The sequence below is a fragment of the Ovis canadensis genome, chromosome 7, assembly GCF_042477335.2.
Source record: "Ovis canadensis isolate MfBH-ARS-UI-01 breed Bighorn chromosome 7, ARS-UI_OviCan_v2, whole genome shotgun sequence".
Classification (NCBI taxonomy): domain Eukaryota; kingdom Metazoa; phylum Chordata; class Mammalia; order Artiodactyla; family Bovidae; genus Ovis; species Ovis canadensis.
In genome coordinates this window covers 47137032-47157200 of record NC_091251.1, presented here as the reverse complement: position 1 = coordinate 47157200, position 20169 = coordinate 47137032, and the positions used below count along the sequence as shown (strand labels likewise).

The window sequence follows — 20169 nt, the reverse complement described above, 5'->3', positions numbered from 1 at the left end:
ATGAAATTAAAAGATGCTTACTCCTTGGAAGGAAAGTTATGACCAACCTAGATAGCATATAGAAAAGCAGAGATATTACCTTGCCAACAAAGGTCTGTCTAGTCAAGGCTATGGTTTTTCCAGTGGTCATGTATGGATGTGAGAGTTGGACTGAGAAGAAGGCTGAGTGCTGAAGAATTGATGCTTTTGAACTATGGTGTTGGAGAAGACTCTTGAGAGTCCCTTGGACTGCAAGGGGATCCAACCAGTCCATTCTGAAGGAGATCAGCCCTGGGATTTCTTTGGAAGGACTGATGCTAAACCTGAAACTCCAGTACTTTGGCCACCTCATGTGAAGAGTTGACTCATTGGAAAAAACTGATGCTGGGAGGGATTGGGGCTAGAAGAGAAGGGGACGACAGAGGATGAGATGGCTGGATGGCATCACTGACTCAATGGATGTGAGTCTGAATGAACTCCAGGAGTTGGTGATGGACAGGGAGGCCTGGTGTGCTGCAATTCATGTGGTTACAAAGAGTCGGACATGACTGAGCGAATTAACTGAACTGAACTCAAGAGTGAAGAGATGGAGCCAAAGCAAAAACAACACCCAGTTGTGGATGTGACTGGTGATAGATGCAGAGTCCGATGCTGCAAAGAGCACTATTGCATAGGAACCTGGAATGTTAGGTCCATGAATCAAGGCAAATTGGAAGTGGTCAAACAGATGGCAAGAGTGAACGTCGACATTTTAGGAATCAGCAAACTAAAATGGACTGGAATGGGTGAATTTAACTCAGATGACTGTTATATCTACTACTGTGGGCAAGAATCCCGTAGAAGAAATGAAATAGCCATCATAGTTAACAAAAGAGTCCGAAATGCAGTACTTGGATGCAGACTCAAAAACGACAGAATGATTTCTGTTCATTTCCAAGGCAAACCATTCAATATCACAGTAATCCAACTCTATGTCCCAACCAGTAATGCTGAAGAAGCTGACGTTGAACAATTAATTCTATGACTACCTACACGATGTCCTAGGACTAACACCCAAAAAAGATATCCTTTTCATTATGGGGGATTGGAAAACAAAAGTAGGAAGTCAAGAAACACCTGGAGTAACAGACAAATTTGGCCTTGGAGTACAAAATGAAGCAGAGCAAAGGCTAATAGAGTTTTGCCAAGAGAACACACTGGTCATAGCAAACACTGTCTTCAACACAAGAGAAGACTGTACACACTGATATCACCAGATAGTCAACACCAAAATCAGATTGATTATATTCTTTGCAGCCACAGATGGAGAAGCTCTATACAGTCAGCAACAACAAGACCGGGACCTGACTGTGGCTCAGAGCATGAACTCCTTATTGCCAAATTCAGACTTACATTGAAGAAAGTAGGGGAAACCACTAGATCATTCAGGTATGACCTAAATCAAACTTACGATTACACAGTGGAAGTGACAAATAGATTTAAGGGACTAGATCTGATAGAGTGCCTGAAGAACTATGGGTGGAGGTTCGTGACATTGTACAGGAGACAGGGATCAAGACCATCTGCACGAAAAAAAAAAATGAAAAAAAGCAAAATGGCTGGTTGAGGAGGCCTTACAAATAGCTGTGAAAAGAAGAGAAGTGAAAAACAAAGGAGAAAAGGAAAGATATACCCATTTAAATTCAGAGTTCTAAAGAATAGCAAGGAGAGAGAAGAAAGCCTTCCTCAGTAATCAGTGCAAAGAAAGAGGAAAACAATAGAATGGGAAAGACTAGAGATCTCTTCAAGAAAATTAGAGATACCAAGGAAACATTTCATGCAAAGATGGGCACAATAGAGGACAGGAATGGTATGAACCTAACAGAAGCAGAAGATATTAAGAAGAGGTGCCAAGAATACACAGAAGAACTATACAAAAAAGATCTTCAAGACTCAGATAATCACGATGGTGTAATCACTCACCTAGAGCCAGACATCCTGGAATGTAAAGTCAAGTGAGCCTTAGAAAGCACCACCATGAACAAAGCTAGTGGAGGTGATATAATTCCAGCTGGGCTATTTCAAATCCTGAAAGACGATGCTGTGAAAGTGCTGCACTCAATATGCCAACAAATTTGGATAACTCAGCAGTGACCATAGGACTGGAAAAGGTCAGTTTTCATTCCAATCCCAAAAAAAGGCAATGCTAAAGAATGCTCAAACTACCGCACAATTGCACTCATCTCACACGCTAGTAAAGTAATGCTCAAAATTCTCCAAGCCAGGCTTCAGCAATACGTGAACCATGAACTTCCAGATGTTCAAGCTGGTTTTAGAAAAGGCAGAGGAACCAGAGGTCAAATTGCCAACATCTGCTGGATCATCGAAAAAGCAAAAGAGTTCCAGAAAAACATCTATTTCTGCTTTATTGACTATGCCAAACCCTTTGACTGTGTGGATCACCACAAACTGGAAAATTCTGAAAGAGATGGGCATACCAGACCACCTGATCTGCCTCTTGAGAAATCTGTATGCAGGTCAGGAAGCAACAGTTAGAAGTAGACATAGAATAACAGACTGGTTCCAAATTGGGAAAGCAGTAAGTCAAGGCTGTGTATTGTCACCCTGTTTATTTAATTTATATGCAGAGTTCATCATGAGAAACACTGGGCTGGAAGAAGCACAAGCTGGAATCAAGATTGCCTGGAGAAATATCAGTAACCTCAGATATGCAGATGACACCACCATTATGGCAGAAAGTGAAGAAGAACTAAAGAGCCTCTTGATGAAAGTGAAAGAGGAGAGTGAAAAAGTTGGCTTAAAGATCAACATTCAGAAAAACTAAGATCATTGCATCTAGTCCCATCACTGTATGGCAAATAGATGGGGAAACAGTAGAAACAGTGAGAGACTTTATTATTTGGGGCTCCAAAATCACTGCAGATGGTGACTGCAGCCATGAAATTAAGACACTTGCTCCTTGGAAGAAAAGCTATGACAAACATAGACAGCATATTAGAAAGCAGAGACATTACTTTGTCAATAAAGATCCGTCTAGTCAAAGCTATAGTTTTCCCAGTAGTAATATATGGATATGAAAATTGGACTATAAAGAAAGCTGACCACCGAAGAATTGATGCTTTTGAACTGTGGTGTTAGAGAAGACTCTTAAGAGTCCCTTGGACTGCAAGGAGATCCAACCAGTCCATCCTAAAGGAAATCAGTCCTGAATATTCATTGGAAGGACTGATGTTGAAGCTGAAACTCCAATACTTTGGCCACCTGATGCAAAGAACTGACTCATTTGAAAAAGACCCTGATGCTGGGAAAGATTGAAGGCAGGAGGAGAAGGGCGCAACAGAGGATGAGATGGTTGGATGGCATCACCGACTCAATGGACATGAGTTTGAGTAAACTCTGGGAGTTGGTGATGGACAGGGAGGCCTGGCGTGCTGCAGTCCATGGGGTCACAAAGACTGGACACAACTGAGCGACTGAACCGAACTGAACGCTGCTGAAACACTTTTTGTCCCTTGAACACCTTTTCAAAATGCCAGTGATGGTGGTAGTAGTAGAGTGATTCTTAATTGTTTTGACTGTTAGACTTTGCAATAGAGCAGAGTTCTGGACTGGAACAAAGCTAGGCTGTAGATGAGTTTGTAAAAATAAATGAAGGAATCACTCCCACCATCTCCTAACTCAGGAGAAGCCTAACCACTGTCCAGCTTTGGGATCTGTACAGATGGATTCATTTCTTCCTAAATTCATTCTCACGATTTGGACTTCATTCATAATTTTAAGATCAGAGAATGGTCATCTCCTTCTTTCTTTGCTCTGTGGCTTAGTCAGCCATGGAGGGGTCTCCAAGGTGCTGAAAGCACTCAAATAAGAACTGTCAAGATGAAGGATAATAATTGACTAATACCTGTTTTCAGTGAATTTTGCTTTCTCTGACCAAAACTCATTACTTTTAGAATGTAGGAAAAAGAGACATTTTGAAACATAGTGACCCCTGAGAAGCTTCTCCCGGTACTGAGTAGTACCCAAGTATACTTAATTGAATCTTAGATGCCATCAACGATAAGGTGCATTATTTCCTTTTCCACTCTAAGAAAGAAAAAAGCTGCCAGTTTAATTATCATATGTATTTACTGTAAGTCATAGCCAATTTCAGAGCTGTTTAAAATGTGCATCTTAGAATCAATGATGTATCAATACATTTCCCTGTATTCCATGAACCATTAGGTTAAAAAAAAGTGGTTTCAGAGTCTCTGTGGAATGTCTCTCTCATATTTCTTTTGTGATTTCCAGTTTACCTTTTGTTACCTTTTGTTTCTGACCTTTACTGTACCAGCCTGTGAAAGAGTCAGTGTGAATGATTTAAGAGTAAAACCCCAAACAGTTCATAGTATGAGGGAAGATGCATTAGGATGGGAATAAAAAGGAAAGAAAAGATGTCTTTAGAACCAATCTGCTTGACCACAACTGTGCCCTGGAACAGAAAGGGTAAAGTGGACATGTAGAGAGGTTCCTAATGCTGCTAAATGACCAAGAAAGCTATGTAGAGATATAAGATTAGGGGTCTTCAGTACTTTGGTTAGTCTTTTCTGCTCTATTTGTTACTGGTCAGTGAAGTCCTCTATGGACTAACATTTCATTCCCAATTACTGTCTGTGTTACTTAATCAAACTGTGGGTGTAGGTGAGAGAGGAGTAGTAAACTGCTTTCAGGTTGGAAGCCCTGTTGAAATCCATCTGGTTATTTTACAGTGGAACTACTGGATGAAGTGGAACAAGGTGCAGTAAGAGAAAAGACTTCATCTGTTAGGTATGATGGAATGATTTTCTTAATTATGATGTTACCCAAATATACACATTAGGGTAGGAAACCTTAACTCTAATTCACTAGTTGTGTAGTTCCTAAAATGAAGAAACAGGTAGATGGTATCTTCAAATCAGTGTAAGCTGTGGATGAATGGGTTCTCTATGAAAGGTCTAGAGTCCTTACCACTGATGTGTGTATGGCATTAACAACAAAGAACAAGTTCACCTAAGTGTTGTTTTTTGTAAGTATAGTCTAAATACAGAAAGAACCAAGATGGATACAATAAAAGATGAAGACCTAAATGTACATAAGCCTGCTTCTCCTGCCCCTGAGGTGCCAATAACCTCTCTTCTGAATGACCTCAAGTACAGCCCATCTGGTGAGTACTAGGGCTCTGAATTTTCTAGGCTTTTTTGTGATTCAGAGTTCTTCAGAGTTGGTATATAAACCAAAGTCAGAGTTCTATATGGAACTCTCAGCTAGGACATTGTTTCTAGGGTCCAAATAAAAGATTGTGATTCATTTGTTTATTTAATATTTGCATGCACACTATCTGCCAGACACTGGGGATACTAAAGTTTGGTATCTCTGCACTCCTTGAGTTATGGTTCATGAAACACACTAAATAAGATAAATTAGTATACTGTGTAGTTTGCTGGTGCCACATGTTAAGTAGAAAAAAAAATGAATGAGAAGAAATGTGTGAAGAGGGCGGTTTTACAATTTTGGGGTGTCCAGAAAAGGTCTCAATGAAATGGTGACATTTAAAGTAAAATCTTGAAGGAAGTGAGGGATCAAAATGTATGAATATCAGAGGAACTGGTTTTTAGGCATAAATAATGAATAAATGCAAAGGCCCACAAGAGGAATATGCCACAATTTGAAGGGACAGTAAGGAAATGAGTATAGCTGGAGTAAGGAGAGCAATTTGGAATGAGGTGGGGTGAGTGGATCATGGAAGATTTTGTTGATCATTAAAAGGACTTGGTTTTTACTCTGCAGTGAGAAGAGAAACCATTGGAAGTTGGTTGGTTGTTTTTTTCATTTCCCTAATGACTAAGGATGTTGAGGATTTTTTAATGTGCTTATTTGACATCTGAACATCTTTGGTGAATGTTTATTCATATCTTGTTTATTTTCTTATTTGATTGTTCTCTTATTATTCAGTGCTGGAAGTTTTTTTATATATATTCTGGATACAAGTCTTTTCTAAAATACATGCTTTGCAAATATTTTCTGCAAGTCTATGCTTTGCCTTTTCATTGTCTTCAAGAATCTCTTGAAGAGAAGACATTTTAAACTTTGATGTACAGTTTATCCATTTTCTTTCATGGATTGTGCTATTGATGTCATATCTAAGAAATCTTTCCTAACTCAAAGTCACAAAGATTTCCTCCTGTGTTTCCTTCTAGACACATTAGTATATGTTATGCTATACCTCTAATATTTTAAATTACATAATTAGAAAAATAATTTTCAGGATTCAGAGAATTCCAAATATGTGGACATCGGCCCATCACCAGAACTAATTTAAAATGCTACTTTTTATTATGAATGTGCTTTTAGAAAGCATATGTCTTAAATACTATATGGGGGGATGGAAGACAGTATTACACAACAATGGAAATCAAAAGAAAGCTGGAGTAGCAATACTCATTATCAGACAAAATAGACTTTAAAACAAAGACTGTTTCAAGAGACAAAAAAAGGCACTACATAATGGTCAAGGGATCAATCCAGGAAGAAGATATAATATAAATATATATGTGCCTAATATAGGAACACCTTAAATACTGTATGATATCGCATATGTGGAATCTAAAAATTACAGCAAACTAGTGAATATAACAAAAAAAGAAGTGGATTCATGGATACAGAACATAAACTAATGGTTACCAGTTTAGGGAGTGATATATGGGTGGGGGAATGGGAGGTACTAATTATTGTGTGTAAGATAGGCAACAAGGATGTATTGTATAACACCAGGGAATACAGTCACTATTTTGTAATAACTTTAAATGGAGTGTAACCTTTACAATTGTATAAAATTTTTTTAAAAAAGGAAGTACTTGTCTTGAAATATTTAAAACATAAACCTATGATGAGGGAAACATGTATTATCACAGGAAATGAGTTAATATTTCACTTTATGAGATTATGATCACTGGGGCTTTTGTTTATTCTCAGTTGACAAGTCAGATGCTAATAGTGGGATGGACTAATACAGGTGATAATGAAATAGTTCTCAGTATTCTAGACATAGTCTCAGTAGTTCTAGACATTCGAGTTCAGTTGAGTTGGAGTTTAGGAGTATGGCTAAAATTAGTGGGAGGGCTATTCTGTTGCCAAGGAAGACAAATATATATAATATCGTTCTCCTGTAGAGGAAGAGGAGGTGACATACACAGTCATTGATCAGTTCCAGCAGAAGTTTGGTGCTGCAGTAAGTACTGCCCTTAGTCATCCTCAGTATTGTCTGCAAATGGATATCATGTCTATGTCTCATAAATTTTTCTCTTATTGTAAGATCACTGTTTTCCCTAATAATTTAACAGAATACCTGAGTGCCTGCTTTGTGCCAGGCATTGTTCTGAGGTCTGGGATAAAATAATGATAAAATTCTAGGACTTTCCTAGTGGTGCAGCGGACGAAAATCTGCCTGCCAATGGTGGGGACATGGGTTTGATCCCTGAATCAGAGTAACTAAGCCCATTCACCACAATACTGAGCATACCCTGTAGGGCCCAAGAGCCGTAACTACTAAGCGTATGCGCTGCAACTACTGAATCCTGCTCACCTAGAGCCTGTGCAAGAGAACCCATGCAGTGAGAAGCCCAAGCACTGCAACTAGAGAAAGCCCAAAGACAGCAATGAAGACTCAGCATGACCAAAAATTAATTTTAAAAATTCTATATGAAAAACAGAAAAAAAACAAAAGATAAAGTTCCAGCCCTGAAGGAGCTTATTTTAATACAAGAAAGTAAATAATTATATGTCAATTGATGATAAATGCTATAAAGAAAACAAAAGTATAGTAGGGTGAATAGAAAGTTAAGAGTTTCTATTTTATTTAGGGCAGACAGAAAACCTCTGTGAAGAGGTGACAGTGAAGCGGAAACCTTAAAAGAAGTAAGGGTAATCATGTGGATAAATAGGTAAAAAAAGTTAAAGAAAGCATGATTAGCAAGAGCTAAGGCCCTGTAGCTGAAACACACTTGACTTGTATGCAGAGGCAGCAGGGAGGTCCTTGTGGCAGGACCACAGTGAAAGAGTGTTAAGAAATGGAAGTGGGCAGGAAGCAGATCAGGTAGGGATTTTTAGACATAAAGATTTCAAGTTTGACTTGAGTAAGATGGAGAGTCATTGGCAGTTTTAGAGGAGAGTCAGAAATTTTTTTACTTATAATTTTAAAAAGACTGGATCTATGTTTAGGCAATTTCTTTATGATTCATTAATTTGACATGTGGCAGTAACTAACTATTCAGCCTAGGTTATGATTCACAGATAGATGTCAGGGAAGTCATTAGGTTTTTCTGTTTAGATACAAGCTTATGCCATGTATGCCCAGGTATATTTTTTAATGGAGGGTTAACTTTCAACTATATTCTTTTTTTTAAACAGCTTTATTGAGATATAATTCACATGCCATAAAATTTGACAATTTAAAATGTATGCTTCACCAGCTTTTAGCATATTCACAGAACTGTACATCCATTACCAAAATGAATTTTAGAACATTTTTAATACCCCAAAAGGAAACCCCATATTCCTAGTCAATACCTCCAATCCCTCCTCAGTCCCCCAGCCCCTGACAACCACTTATCTATTTTCTGCCTCTGTGAATTTGCTTGTTTAGGATATTTCATATAAATGAGATCATACAATGTATGGTTATTTGTGATTGGTTTGGCTTCTTTCATCTAGAATAATACTTTCAAATTTTGTGTTATAGCACATATTGGTATTTCATTTACTTTTGTTGCCAAATAATATTCCTTTGTATGTATATACCATATTTCATTTATCCTTTCACCATTTGAGGGACACTTGGGTTGTTTTTACTTTTTTGGCTGTTATGAATAATGCTGCTGTGAACACACATTGTACAAGTCTTTGTGTGGGCATATGTTTCCGTTTCTCCTGGATAGATAATTACAAGTGGAGTTGCTGGTTCATATAATAATTCTGTGTTTAACTCTTTGAGGATTAGACGGTACTGTTTTGTAAAGCTGCTGCACCATTTTACTTTCCTACCAGCAGGACATGAGGGTTCCAGTTTCTCCACATGCTCATCTACACTTATTATCTGTCATTTTAATTATAGCCATCCTAGTGATATGAAGTAATAATACATCTTTGTGGTTTTGATTTGCATTTCCCTAAAGGCTAATAGCATTAAACATATTTTCATGTGCTTATTGGCTATTTTTAACAAATTTTTACTGGAGTATAATTGACTTACAATGTTGTGTCAATTTCAGGTGTACAATAAAGTAAATTGGTTCTACATATACCTACTTTTTTTTAAAGATTCTTTTCCCATTGTATATTTTCTTTAGAGAAATATCTATTCCATTGTCATTTTAACTGTTATAAGAATTTTAAAATATATCAGCAGATGCTTTAAAGGATCCATGACAGCAGCAAAAAATAAGATGAGAACCTTTGCTCTGGAAATTTAAAGAGCTGGTTGGAAATTCTTATCAATAGGGAAATACAGCCTTTGTTCCTGGTTTTGCAGCCTTCTTATTGATTGAGAATGGAACTGAAATTCAGTCCCCTTTTTTAATCATTGATGAAAGATACTCAGAGTATAGAAAACTTTATGCTCTAAAAAGAAAGATATTGTGCTAGTGTACATTGCTTTGCCCTTCTATTCTTGAGTAATTTATTTACCTGTAAAATGGGGAGAATCTTGTGCCGTATAGATATTTTCATGGATTATGGAGTAGGGATTTTAGAATTGTATAATGTTTTGAAATATAAAATTGTAGATTTAAATTGAGGACCAACGTGTGTTTTGGGGATACTCTTATTTCAGTTTTGAGTAATTTAATGAATCCAAGACTTTAAAGGATCTGTTGAGTCTGTTTTCTCATTCTGAGCAGTAGATACTGTGAGACTCAGCCACCGTGTGAGTTCCCTTTTGGTACAGTAAGTTGCCCTGTATTAGTTTGCTGTTTTTTGCATGAAGAATCTTGCCATAAGGACTAGAAGTTGTTCACTGTAACATCAGTGGTGACAAAAGTATCTGAGTTTTCAACTCTTATTAGCATTTGCAATATGAATGATTTATTTTCCAGTTGTGGAATAACTTTGTGAACACTGAAAAGAAGATCAGAGGTATTCAGTGTGGTGTGTGTGTGTGTGTTTGTGTGTGTATGAAGCAAATGTGTTTGGGATTTTGTAAGTTTAAAAAGTATGATCCAATTTGTTTATTTCTAGCAATTTTACTTGTGCCATTCATGATATCATAATTGCAGCATTTATTTCCTGGAGATTTTTATTTTCTTCCTTTTCTCACCAGATGCTCCACATCAAGAAGCAAAGTGTCCTGAGTGTGGCTGCAGAAGGAGCTAATGTGTGTCGTCATGGGAAACTATGTTGGCTTCAGGTGAGAGAGTTCTTCAAACTTTTGAAATAATTGTAGATTCACCGGTAAATTTACTGTAATTGTCTTTTTATGTCACCCCAGTGTTGCTGTCCTGTAACTTGTTTGGAATGTCTTTCAGTTTCCTCGTACTCAGTTTATTATTTTCAAAAGGAAAGAGCTTTATAATCATCGGTGATGTCTCATAGACTCTACTTAAGGTCTTCTTTCTCAGCTCTGTTCTCTTGCCTTAGATATATAGAGAATGTCTTATCTTTCCTTCTGGTTGGTAACTTTCCACAGTAGATTTCTGCCACATCATTTTCATTTTCCTGGATCAAGGAGATGTCAGATGAGGGTCTCTATTATATCCAAAGAAGTTTGTACTGAGCCTTGAATAGCTAGAGGATGGGTAACCATGTTGGGATCAAACTCAGCAGTATCAGTATTTAAGGGGTGTGTGTGCTAAATCGCTTCAGTCATGTCTGACTCTTTGTGACCTTATGGACTGTAACCTGCCAGGCTCTCCTGTCCATGGGATTCTCCAGGCAAGAATACTAGAGTGGGTTGCCATGCCCTCCTCCAGGAGATTTCCCCGGACCAAGAACTGAAGCCTTGTCTCTTAGTTTCCTGCATTGGCAAGTGGGTTCTTCACCACTCAGGCCCCATGGGTTGGTATTTAAAGGGGGAGTGGGCCAAAAAAGCCAGCTGAATTCCCAACCAATGTCTTCCATCTCTTGAATGAAGACTTATATCAGCCTACGTTGTTATTCAGCTCTGCCTCAGCTCCTGGTTGTCTTTCAAACCTCTTTGCTGTCTAAGCAGCCTGTTACACTTTTAATAACTCCCACTAGTTGAGGATATCCCGAGACCTGTCAGTGTCCCCATGGAGATGATCTCAGCACATAGACTCAGAGTGACTGGAAGCGAAACCCTTAGCTATCAGCTTTTTAAAGTATGCAAATATATACAGTCCTATGGGACCACATCATGAGAAACGCTGGGCTGGATAAAGCACAAGCTGGAATCAAGATTGCTGGGAGAAATATCAATAACCTAAGATATGCAGATGACACCACTCTTATGGCAGAAAGTGAAAAAGAACTAAAGAGCCTCTTGATGAAAGTGAAAGAGGAGAGTGAAAAAGTTGGCTTAAAGCTCAACATTCAGAAAACTAAGATCATGGCATCTGGTCCCATCACTTCAAGGCAAATAGATGGGGAAACAGTGGAAACAGTGGCTGACTTTATTTTGGGGGGCTCCAAAATCACTGCAGATGGTGACGGCAGCCATGAAATAAAAAGACGCTTACTCCTTGGAAGAAAAGTTATGACAAACATAGACAGCATATTAAAAAGCAGAGACATTGCTTTGTCAACAAAGGTCCGTCTAGTCAAGTCTATGGTTTTTCCAGTAGTCGTGTATGGTTGTGAGAGTTGGACTATAAAAAAATACCGAGAGCCGAAGAATTGATGCTTTTGAACTGTGGTGTTGGAGAAGACTCTTGAGAGTCCCTTGGACTGCAAGGAGATCCAACCAGTCCATCCTAAAAGAGAGCAGTCCTAGGTGTTCATTGGAAGGATTGATTCTGAAGCTGAAACTCCAATACTTTGGCCACCTGATGTGAAGAGCTGACTCATTTGAAAAGACCCTGATGCTGGGAAAGATTGAGGTCAGGAGGAGAAGGGCATGACAGAGGATGAGATGGTTGGATGGCATCACCGACTCAATGGACATGGGTTTGGGTGGACTCTGGAGTTGGTGATGGACAGGGAGACCTGGTGTGCTGCGGTTCATGGAGTCTCAAAGAGTCAGACACAACTGAGCAACTGAACTGAACTGATGGGACCACAAGCATAAACCTTGCTGGCCAGTAGAGCTGGGAAATCTGGAGATGTCCCCTACATGGCAGTTACAGAAATCAGGGTTCCAGATGAGTGTATTAGGCACTCTTCTGGGTGACATCGGCAAACTGGAGTGAGGGAAAGCGTCGAGATGTAGTCCAAAGCTTATGTTCCTTGAGAGTAGCTCCATAGGCCACTGAAGTGTACCAACCCTGGAACCTGGCCCTCAGGCTGAAGCTCCAGGACAAGCAAAGAGTTCCCCTTCACAGAAAGACTGGAGCATGTGCCCCAGTCCACTGTCTGTGTAGTGCCCTGTGCGGGGGTTGTGGGAGCCTGCCAAGAACTGTCCCTCCAGTTGCCACAGTCCTGTAGGACCTACAAATACAAGCCACCCCAGCACCAGAGCCATGCCATCAAGGGGCATCCTCTGGTAGCAGCCTCAAAAACCAGGGCACCAGACACATAAAATACAGAGGCAGTGCCTTTTAACATATTGAAATATTTCTGTTTTCCTTTTTCTAGTAATTGGTCATTGTTCTCTTTATTAATTAGTTTTACAAATTATTAACTTTTATTATACTAAATAAAGATTTTGCTATCACACCCACATTCCGTAGAACCTACCAATGTAGCTATATCCCAATTTTTAAGAATTTTTATTTTTATATAACTTTTTATAAGAATACAACTGATTTTTTAAAAATAATTTGATTAATTTATTTAATTGGGAGTACTGGGACCTCATTGCCGCATGGGCTTTTCTTCAGTTGTGGCAAGCAGGGACTACTCTCTAGCTGTGGTGCACAGGCTTTTTTTACTGTGGTGGTTTCTCTTCTTATGGAGCCTGGGCTTTAGGGCAAGTGGGCTAAGTAGTTGCAGCCCCCGAACTCTAGAGTACAGGCTCAATAATTGTGGTGCACAGTCTTAGTTGCTCCTCAGTGTGTGGGATCTTCCTGGATCAGGGATTGAACCTGTGTCTCCTATATTGGCAGGTGAATTCTTTACCACTGAGCCACCAGAGAAACCCATATTTTTATATAATTTTTAAAGATTACTGTCCACTTACAGTTATTACAAAATTGTTGGCTGTATTCCTCATGTTGTACAATATGTTCTTGAGCCTGTATTACACCCAATAGTTTGTACCTCCTGCTCCCCTACCCCTGTATTCCCCTACTAGTTTGTTCTCTCTGAGTTGACTTCTTTTTTTGTTATATTCACTGGTTTGTTGTATTTTTCAGATTCCACATATAAGTGATATCCTATAGTATTTCTCTTTCTGTGTCTGGTAATGCCTTCCAGGTCCATCCATGTTGCTGTGAATGACAAAAGTGTGTTCTCTTTTATAACTGAGTGGTATTCCATTGTGTGTGTGTGTGTCTCCTACCACTTCTGTTTCCTTTTACCTGTTGATGAACACTTAGGTTATTTCCAGGTAATAACCTATTGTAAATAATGCTGCTTTGAATATTGGGTTGTGTGTCTTTTTAAAGTAGTGTTTCTGGTGGGGTGTTTTTTTTTTTTGGGTGGGGGGATTTATATCCCAATTTTTGATTAAGACAGGATTCAGGCTGTATGTGATTATGACTATGTAACCATTGCTCCTTGTTGAGCCAGTAAGATTATTCTTTTCTTGCCCAACTTTTTGTTTTTCATAGAATTGATAATTGCCATCTTACTAGCTTTGTTTTCCTTTCATTTGTGGCTAAGCCTTCCCATATTTTCCCCTCAGTATAGTTTTTCACAGGCTTACGTTTATTCTGATAACCTGGGCTGCATTTTTGTCTTGAAGCCATCTTCCCTGGAACCCTCAGTCCTCTTGTTCCAATGCCAGCTGGTGATGTCAAGCTGGAAGCTACAAGGGAAGAGGCCTGGAGGCTCAGAATTCAGTGTGCAGACTCATTTCTGACTCCATTACCAACCCCCTGCCCTCTTCTATATCTTATGTTCCCAACCCTAGAGCCTCTCTTGTTGGGTTTATCCAGAGAACATATCTTCTGTCCTCCATGGGAATGGAAAGGGATAACTCAGAGACTTACTTATACAGACCTTCAGCCTATCGCCTTATTTCTAGCTCCTCACTTTTCTTAGTATCTGGCACCTTCAGTTCCTAAATCTTTATTTTCATTTTGTGTTTCTTTCTCTGTTCTGTTTTTCCTAATCTGCAATCTTTCTATATTTCCCACTGCTTTTCTTTAAATTATTTAAATGTTTAACTTTCATCTGTGGTCAAATATGTTCAGATATAACATTGTGTCCTAAGGTGAAGGTAGCAAATACTTGTTTAGAGTCAAAAGGTTTTTTTTTTTTTTTTTTTTTTTAAATCATTTGGCACACTTCTCAGGTTTGTTTCTGGGAATCTATCCTAAGTAATTCAAAATATGGAGAAAAAATTCTGTGTGAACCTGTTCATCTTGGCAGCATTTATAGTGATGAAAAGTCAAAAGCCACTTAAATAATTAACAGTAGGAGGTAATACAGTATATTTGATAGATCTTATGTGGCTGCCAAAAGTTGAAAAATATAGTATAGAAAAATGTCTGAAAGTTTATGAGAGAAAAAAGCAGGGTATAGATCTGAATGCATATTATTTGAGTCATGTACATTTTTATATGAAAAAAAGGAAGGGAGTGTTGTATTGCATGATGCACTGACTCACTGAAAAGATGGACAACAGTCGTCCATGGGCCTGGCTCTGTTCTAGTTGCTGCTTCAGTTACGAGTAGTGAGGTGGACATAATCTCTTCTCTCACAGAGTTTACAGTCTAGCAAAGAATTATTTTCCAAGCTTCTATAATGTGTCTATTCAATTTTTATAATTAAAGAGGTAGAGAAAGAGCAGAGATTGACTATTTCAGGTGTCACATTCTAGCAACAACATGAAAGATTTGAGAATGGGTGCCTGGTTGGCCTGGTAATTGTAACTGTACCAACAGTAGCTCCTGAAATTACAAAGATGCCATCCACCTGTCTCATAACTGGCTCTCAAGCCCTATTTGGATCTGTTGTTACCTTTATTCTTTGACTCAGTACATTATACAACCATATAACCTTTGTGACTTTTACGATCAGAAACAACCTATAATTCTTAAAATTGTATAAAATTGATCAAAGTGACAGTATTTCACATCCTACCATTTGTGCCAGCCTGTTTTAAACTGCCAGAGGACAAGGATCTTCTGAGTAATTTTATGTAACACCTAACATGACCATGCATGTTATGGAATTCAGACAAATAGCATTTTGTGTTATTGAGAATTAAATACTGTTAGTTCCCCTTAAACCTATAATTCTGGAATATTAGGATGCCACAGGTGAAACATAAAACATTAAAAAAGAAAAAAGCTAAAGGCCAAACCACCAACTTGTCCTTTTCTTTCTTTTGAAAGATCACAGAGAGAGTGTATTTGTGGGTTTTTAAAAAACTTTTTTTATTTTATATTGGAGTGTAGCTGATTAACAATGTTACATTTTCAGGTGCACAGCAAAGGGACTCTCCTACATATACGTTTCCATTCCTTCCCAGACTCCCCTCCCATCCAGGCTGCCATATAATATTGAGCAGAGTTCCCTGTGCTATGCAATAGGACCTTGTTTGTTATCCATTTTAAATATAGCAGTGTGAAAAAAAATAGCAATGTGGACTTATTGATCCCAGTGTGGGTTTTTTTCTTTAACTTAAGATAAATTTAAACCTATTTCCCTAAAAGTCAATGAGTGTGTATTGTTTACTTTAAAAATATGGATGTTAAATATTACTTTCAGGTCTTTCTTGACCCTTTCTTTCATGTCTTCCTCTTCCCTAGTTCTGTCTTACAATATGTGGATGGTCTATTGCAGGTGGCCACAAATAGCCGGGTTTACTTGTTTGACATTTTCCTTCTGGGAAGTCGCGCTTTCAACAATGGACTTCAGATGGTATTAGAAGACAAGAGAATTTTGAAGGTGAGTGTGTTAGCTGATTTATCTGCTAGTAAGAGTGATAACAAGGTTCTAATAACTCTGTCTTCTGATTCCTTAGGTTATTCATGATTGTCGTTGGCTTTCTGATTGCCTCTCTCATCAGTATGGAATTTTGCTGAATAATGTCTTTGACACCCAGGTACACACAGGGAAACTCTAAATCAATCCATTGTACATATGGTTTCTGTAGAAAATAAGCGTTGTCTGATGAATGATTGAAGTCTTTTTGTGTGTGCCTCATTCCTGCCCACTTTCCTGTAATATGTTTGTACAATATGTGAGAACATTTGGTGAACTGTAGAAGCACTGCAGAAAAGTTATTTGTAAATATTTAGGGTTTTTCCCCCTTCATTTTGCTCCAGAATTTTTCAAGTAAGAAGCAAGCTCTAAGCTCTATAACATTCAGAAACTCGAACAATTTGGGGGCTATTTGGAAATCTGACACGGACTCTTACTGTGAGGTGAACAGTCATGTCTATGCCTTTACCACACATGTATCAGTTAAAGTGACAGTTGCTCAGCTGTGTCCAATTCTTTGCAACCCCATGAGCTGTAGCCTGTCGGTCTCCTCTGTCCATGGAATTCTCAAGGCAAGAATACTGGAGTGGGTAGCCATTCCCTTCTCCAGGGGATCTTCCCATCCCAGGGATTGAACCTGGGTCTCCTGCATTGCAGGCAGATTCTTTACCATCTAAGCCACCGGGTATCAGTTAAGGCAAATGGCTAATGGGCTTCTAGCTCAGGGATGCAGGTTGTCCTAGATGTGCCCCCAAAGCCTATTCTGGCCCCAAATAGCCTGAAGATAAGTGATTTTTCTCTGGTTTAAAGGACCTAGAGAAATTCCTAGACTATACTAGATTTAGAGCTGATCTGGGTTTCTGATTTGTCTATGAGAGCCATAAAACTACTAATTTTCATTATGTATTCTTTAAGTTCTTCTAATCTTCTAGATTAATGCCATGAAAAGAAGATCTTGAATATATAAACCTAGAACCTTTGAGGGGGGTTAAAAAATGAGTTAGCCAATTATTTTTAAACAGAAATTCCTAAAAGTTCAATTTTATGTTATTGTATGTGGTTGAAGTTTGCTCTTTATTTATCTGCTTATAATGAACTTTGTGCCAGAGGACCTGTGGGTCTTCTTTCAAGAGCATTCACTGTATAGGGATTGCTTCTTTGCTAACTCCAGAATGTAAAAAAATTGCTTATCATTTTCTTGAGGCCATTCAGCTTCTTGATTAGAGCCCATATATGTTGTCTAATGAAGAAATTGTCATGTCTTTTTTAAAAATTATTTTTAAAAGTCTTTATTGGATTTGTTACAATATTGCTTTTATTTTCTGTTTTGGGGTGTTGTTTTTTTTTTTTTGGTCATGAGGCATGTGGGATCTTAGCTCCCCAACCGGGGATTAAACCCTCATCCCCTGCATTGGAAGACGAAGTCTTAACCACTGGACCACCAAGAAATCCCTGGCATGTCTTTCCATATTTTTCTTTTCAGATTTTCATAGTGCAAGAAGCAGGAATTCAGAATTATTTCAATTTGTCTTTCTTTAACACAGTGTATTAATTTTCTGTTGCTATTGTAACTAATCACCATAAATTGTGTGGCTTAAAACATAAATTTACTCTCCTATAGTTCTGGAGGTCAGACATCTGAAATCATTTTCACCAGGTGAAAGTCAAGGTGTCCTCAGGGCTGGTTTCTTCTGGAGGCTCTGAGAGAACAGTCTGTTTCCTTGCCTTTTCAGCTTTCACCTGTACTTTGGCTTGTGACTCCTTCCATCTTCCAAGTATATCACTCAAATCTTCTTTCATCATCACATCATCTTCTCCTCTGACTGTAATAAAATCTCCCTCTGCCTCATCTTATAAGAACATTTGTGATTATGTTTAGGGCCCACCCATATAATTCAAGTTCATCTCCCTATCTCAGTATCCTTAACTAATCACAGATGCAAAGTCCATTTTGCCATTTATGAGAATATTCACAGGTCTAGAAATTAGGATGTGGATATCTTCAGGGGCCATTATTTAGCATACCATACACAGATAAATAATGATTATAATTCTTAATTTTATTAGCTTTCCTTACCAAAACTTTACCATAGTTGCTAATAATAGAAGTGAGCCTTTAATTTTATTTTCCTTTCCCCATTCATTGAAGGCACCAAAGAGTAATAAATAACCATAATGCAGGCAAATAAAAGAAGTGGAAGAGAAAATAGGGACACATTAAAATTGGTCCTTTTTCTTTTCTAATTTCTCAGAATAAGTTAACCTAACAACTTAAAATTTTCTGATGGCATTGTCTGTCACATGAGTCCTTGGGAAAAATGGTATTTAAAGACATTTCTCCAAATATATTTCTGTCATGAGATAGCTCTCTGTAATATATTTTATGGATTGGTCTGTTTGTTCTTTTTGAATGCCACAGGTAGCAGATGTCCTTCAATTTTCCGTGGAAACGGGAGGCTTTCTTCCAAACTGCATTAGTACTTTACAGGAAAGTTTAATCAGACACCTTAAAATAGCCCCTAAACATCTCTCCTTTCTGGAAGTGAGACAAAAATGGATTCAAGTGAGTATTAAAATATGTCTCATATGACATTAATATTTTCAAGTGTTTTGTGAGTGGGATTATTAGCATTTTATATAGAAATATGACAGCTTCTATGAAAAGCATATGGACATTGCCAAAATCTTGGTTGTTTCAAATGGGAGCAGTTTGTGGTGTCAAGTGGGAAAAACCCAGCATCCAGATTTGTTGGTTAGTTCAGTTCAGTTCAGTTCAGTTGCTCCGTTGTGTCCGATCTTTGCGACCCCATGAATTGTAGCATGCCAGTCCTCCCTGTCCATCACCATCTCCCGGAGTTCACTCAGACTCACGTCCATCGAGTCGGTGATGCCATCCAGCCATCTCATCCTCTGTCGTCCCCTTCTCCTCCTGCCCCCAATCCCTCCCAGCATCAGAGTCTTTTCCAATGAGTCAACTCTTCGCATGAGGTGGCCAAAGTACTGGAGTTTCAGCTTTAGTATCATTCCTTCCAAAGAAATCCCAGGGCTGATCTCCTTCAGAATGAACTGGTTGGATCTCCTTGCAGTGCAAGGGACTCTCAAGAGTCTTCTCCAACACCACAGTTCAAAAGCATCAATTCTTCGGCACTCAGCCTTCTTCACAGTCTAACTCTCACATCCATACATGACCACAGGAAAATAAATTTTCAAGTTGGATAAGAGGGGATTTTATTGGGAATTTGAATTAAGGCACTGGAACAAAAATCATGCCAATTACTTCTCCCAAAGTTAGATAGATTTTCTTCAGCTTCTAACAGCCTTGCATGTAAACTTAAGCCATAATCATACTGGCTGCAGTTTTGACCATATAATCAGTCCTGCTGCTTCCAGTTTTGCATGAGAAGCCCTGATCTCTCTCTCAAGCCCTCGCTCTCCCCCTATCCACCTTATTCCCTCCCTCCCCTCTCTCCCCCACATCTTTCCCCTATTACATACTCACACTCAAATGTATACAGATTTTTTTTGTGTATACACAGTATGTTTGTGTATGTGTGTATATTCTCAGAAGGCTACCCATAGTGTGAAATTAGAAGGTAATAACTGAAGAAAATGACCGTAATGGTGATTTAAGTTAAGCAACACTTAAACAAACCATTCTTTAAAGTTTTGTTTAAGATTCTGAGAAAATTGTTTTGATATCTCTAGAAAAACCCAGAACTATGGTTTACACGACCTCTTTCACCTTCTTTGCTGAAAATTTTGGCTTTGGAAGCTACCTACCTGCTCCCCCTTCGCTTGGTACTCTTGGATGAAATGATGTCTGACCTAACTACCCTGGTGGACGGATACCTAAACACCTACCGAGAAGGGTCTGCAGACCGACTGGGAGGCATGGAGGTAGGTACCCACTCGGTTGCTTTGTTTTCAAGACTTCTGCTTTCTCATGGAGGGGTCACAGTGATACCCACTCTT

At 38.6% G+C, this 20169-nt stretch overlaps 1 protein-coding gene across 1 annotated transcript in view; it reads left to right on the top strand.

Moving 5' to 3' along the window:
• The window catches only part of EXD1 (exonuclease 3'-5' domain containing 1), a 40040-nt gene that overhangs the window by 11590 nt on the left and 8281 nt on the right, over positions 1–20169 (top strand). The window contains exons 5-12 of the mRNA XM_069596041.1: positions 4728–4785; positions 5034–5161; positions 7167–7225; positions 10310–10396; positions 16057–16161; positions 16238–16318; positions 18617–18760; positions 19903–20094. Coding sequence (XP_069452142.1) covers positions 4728–4785; positions 5034–5161; positions 7167–7225; positions 10310–10396; positions 16057–16161; positions 16238–16318; positions 18617–18760; positions 19903–20094 — 854 coding nt within the window. The remainder of the gene's footprint in view (positions 1–4727; positions 4786–5033; positions 5162–7166; positions 7226–10309; positions 10397–16056; positions 16162–16237; positions 16319–18616; positions 18761–19902; positions 20095–20169) is intronic.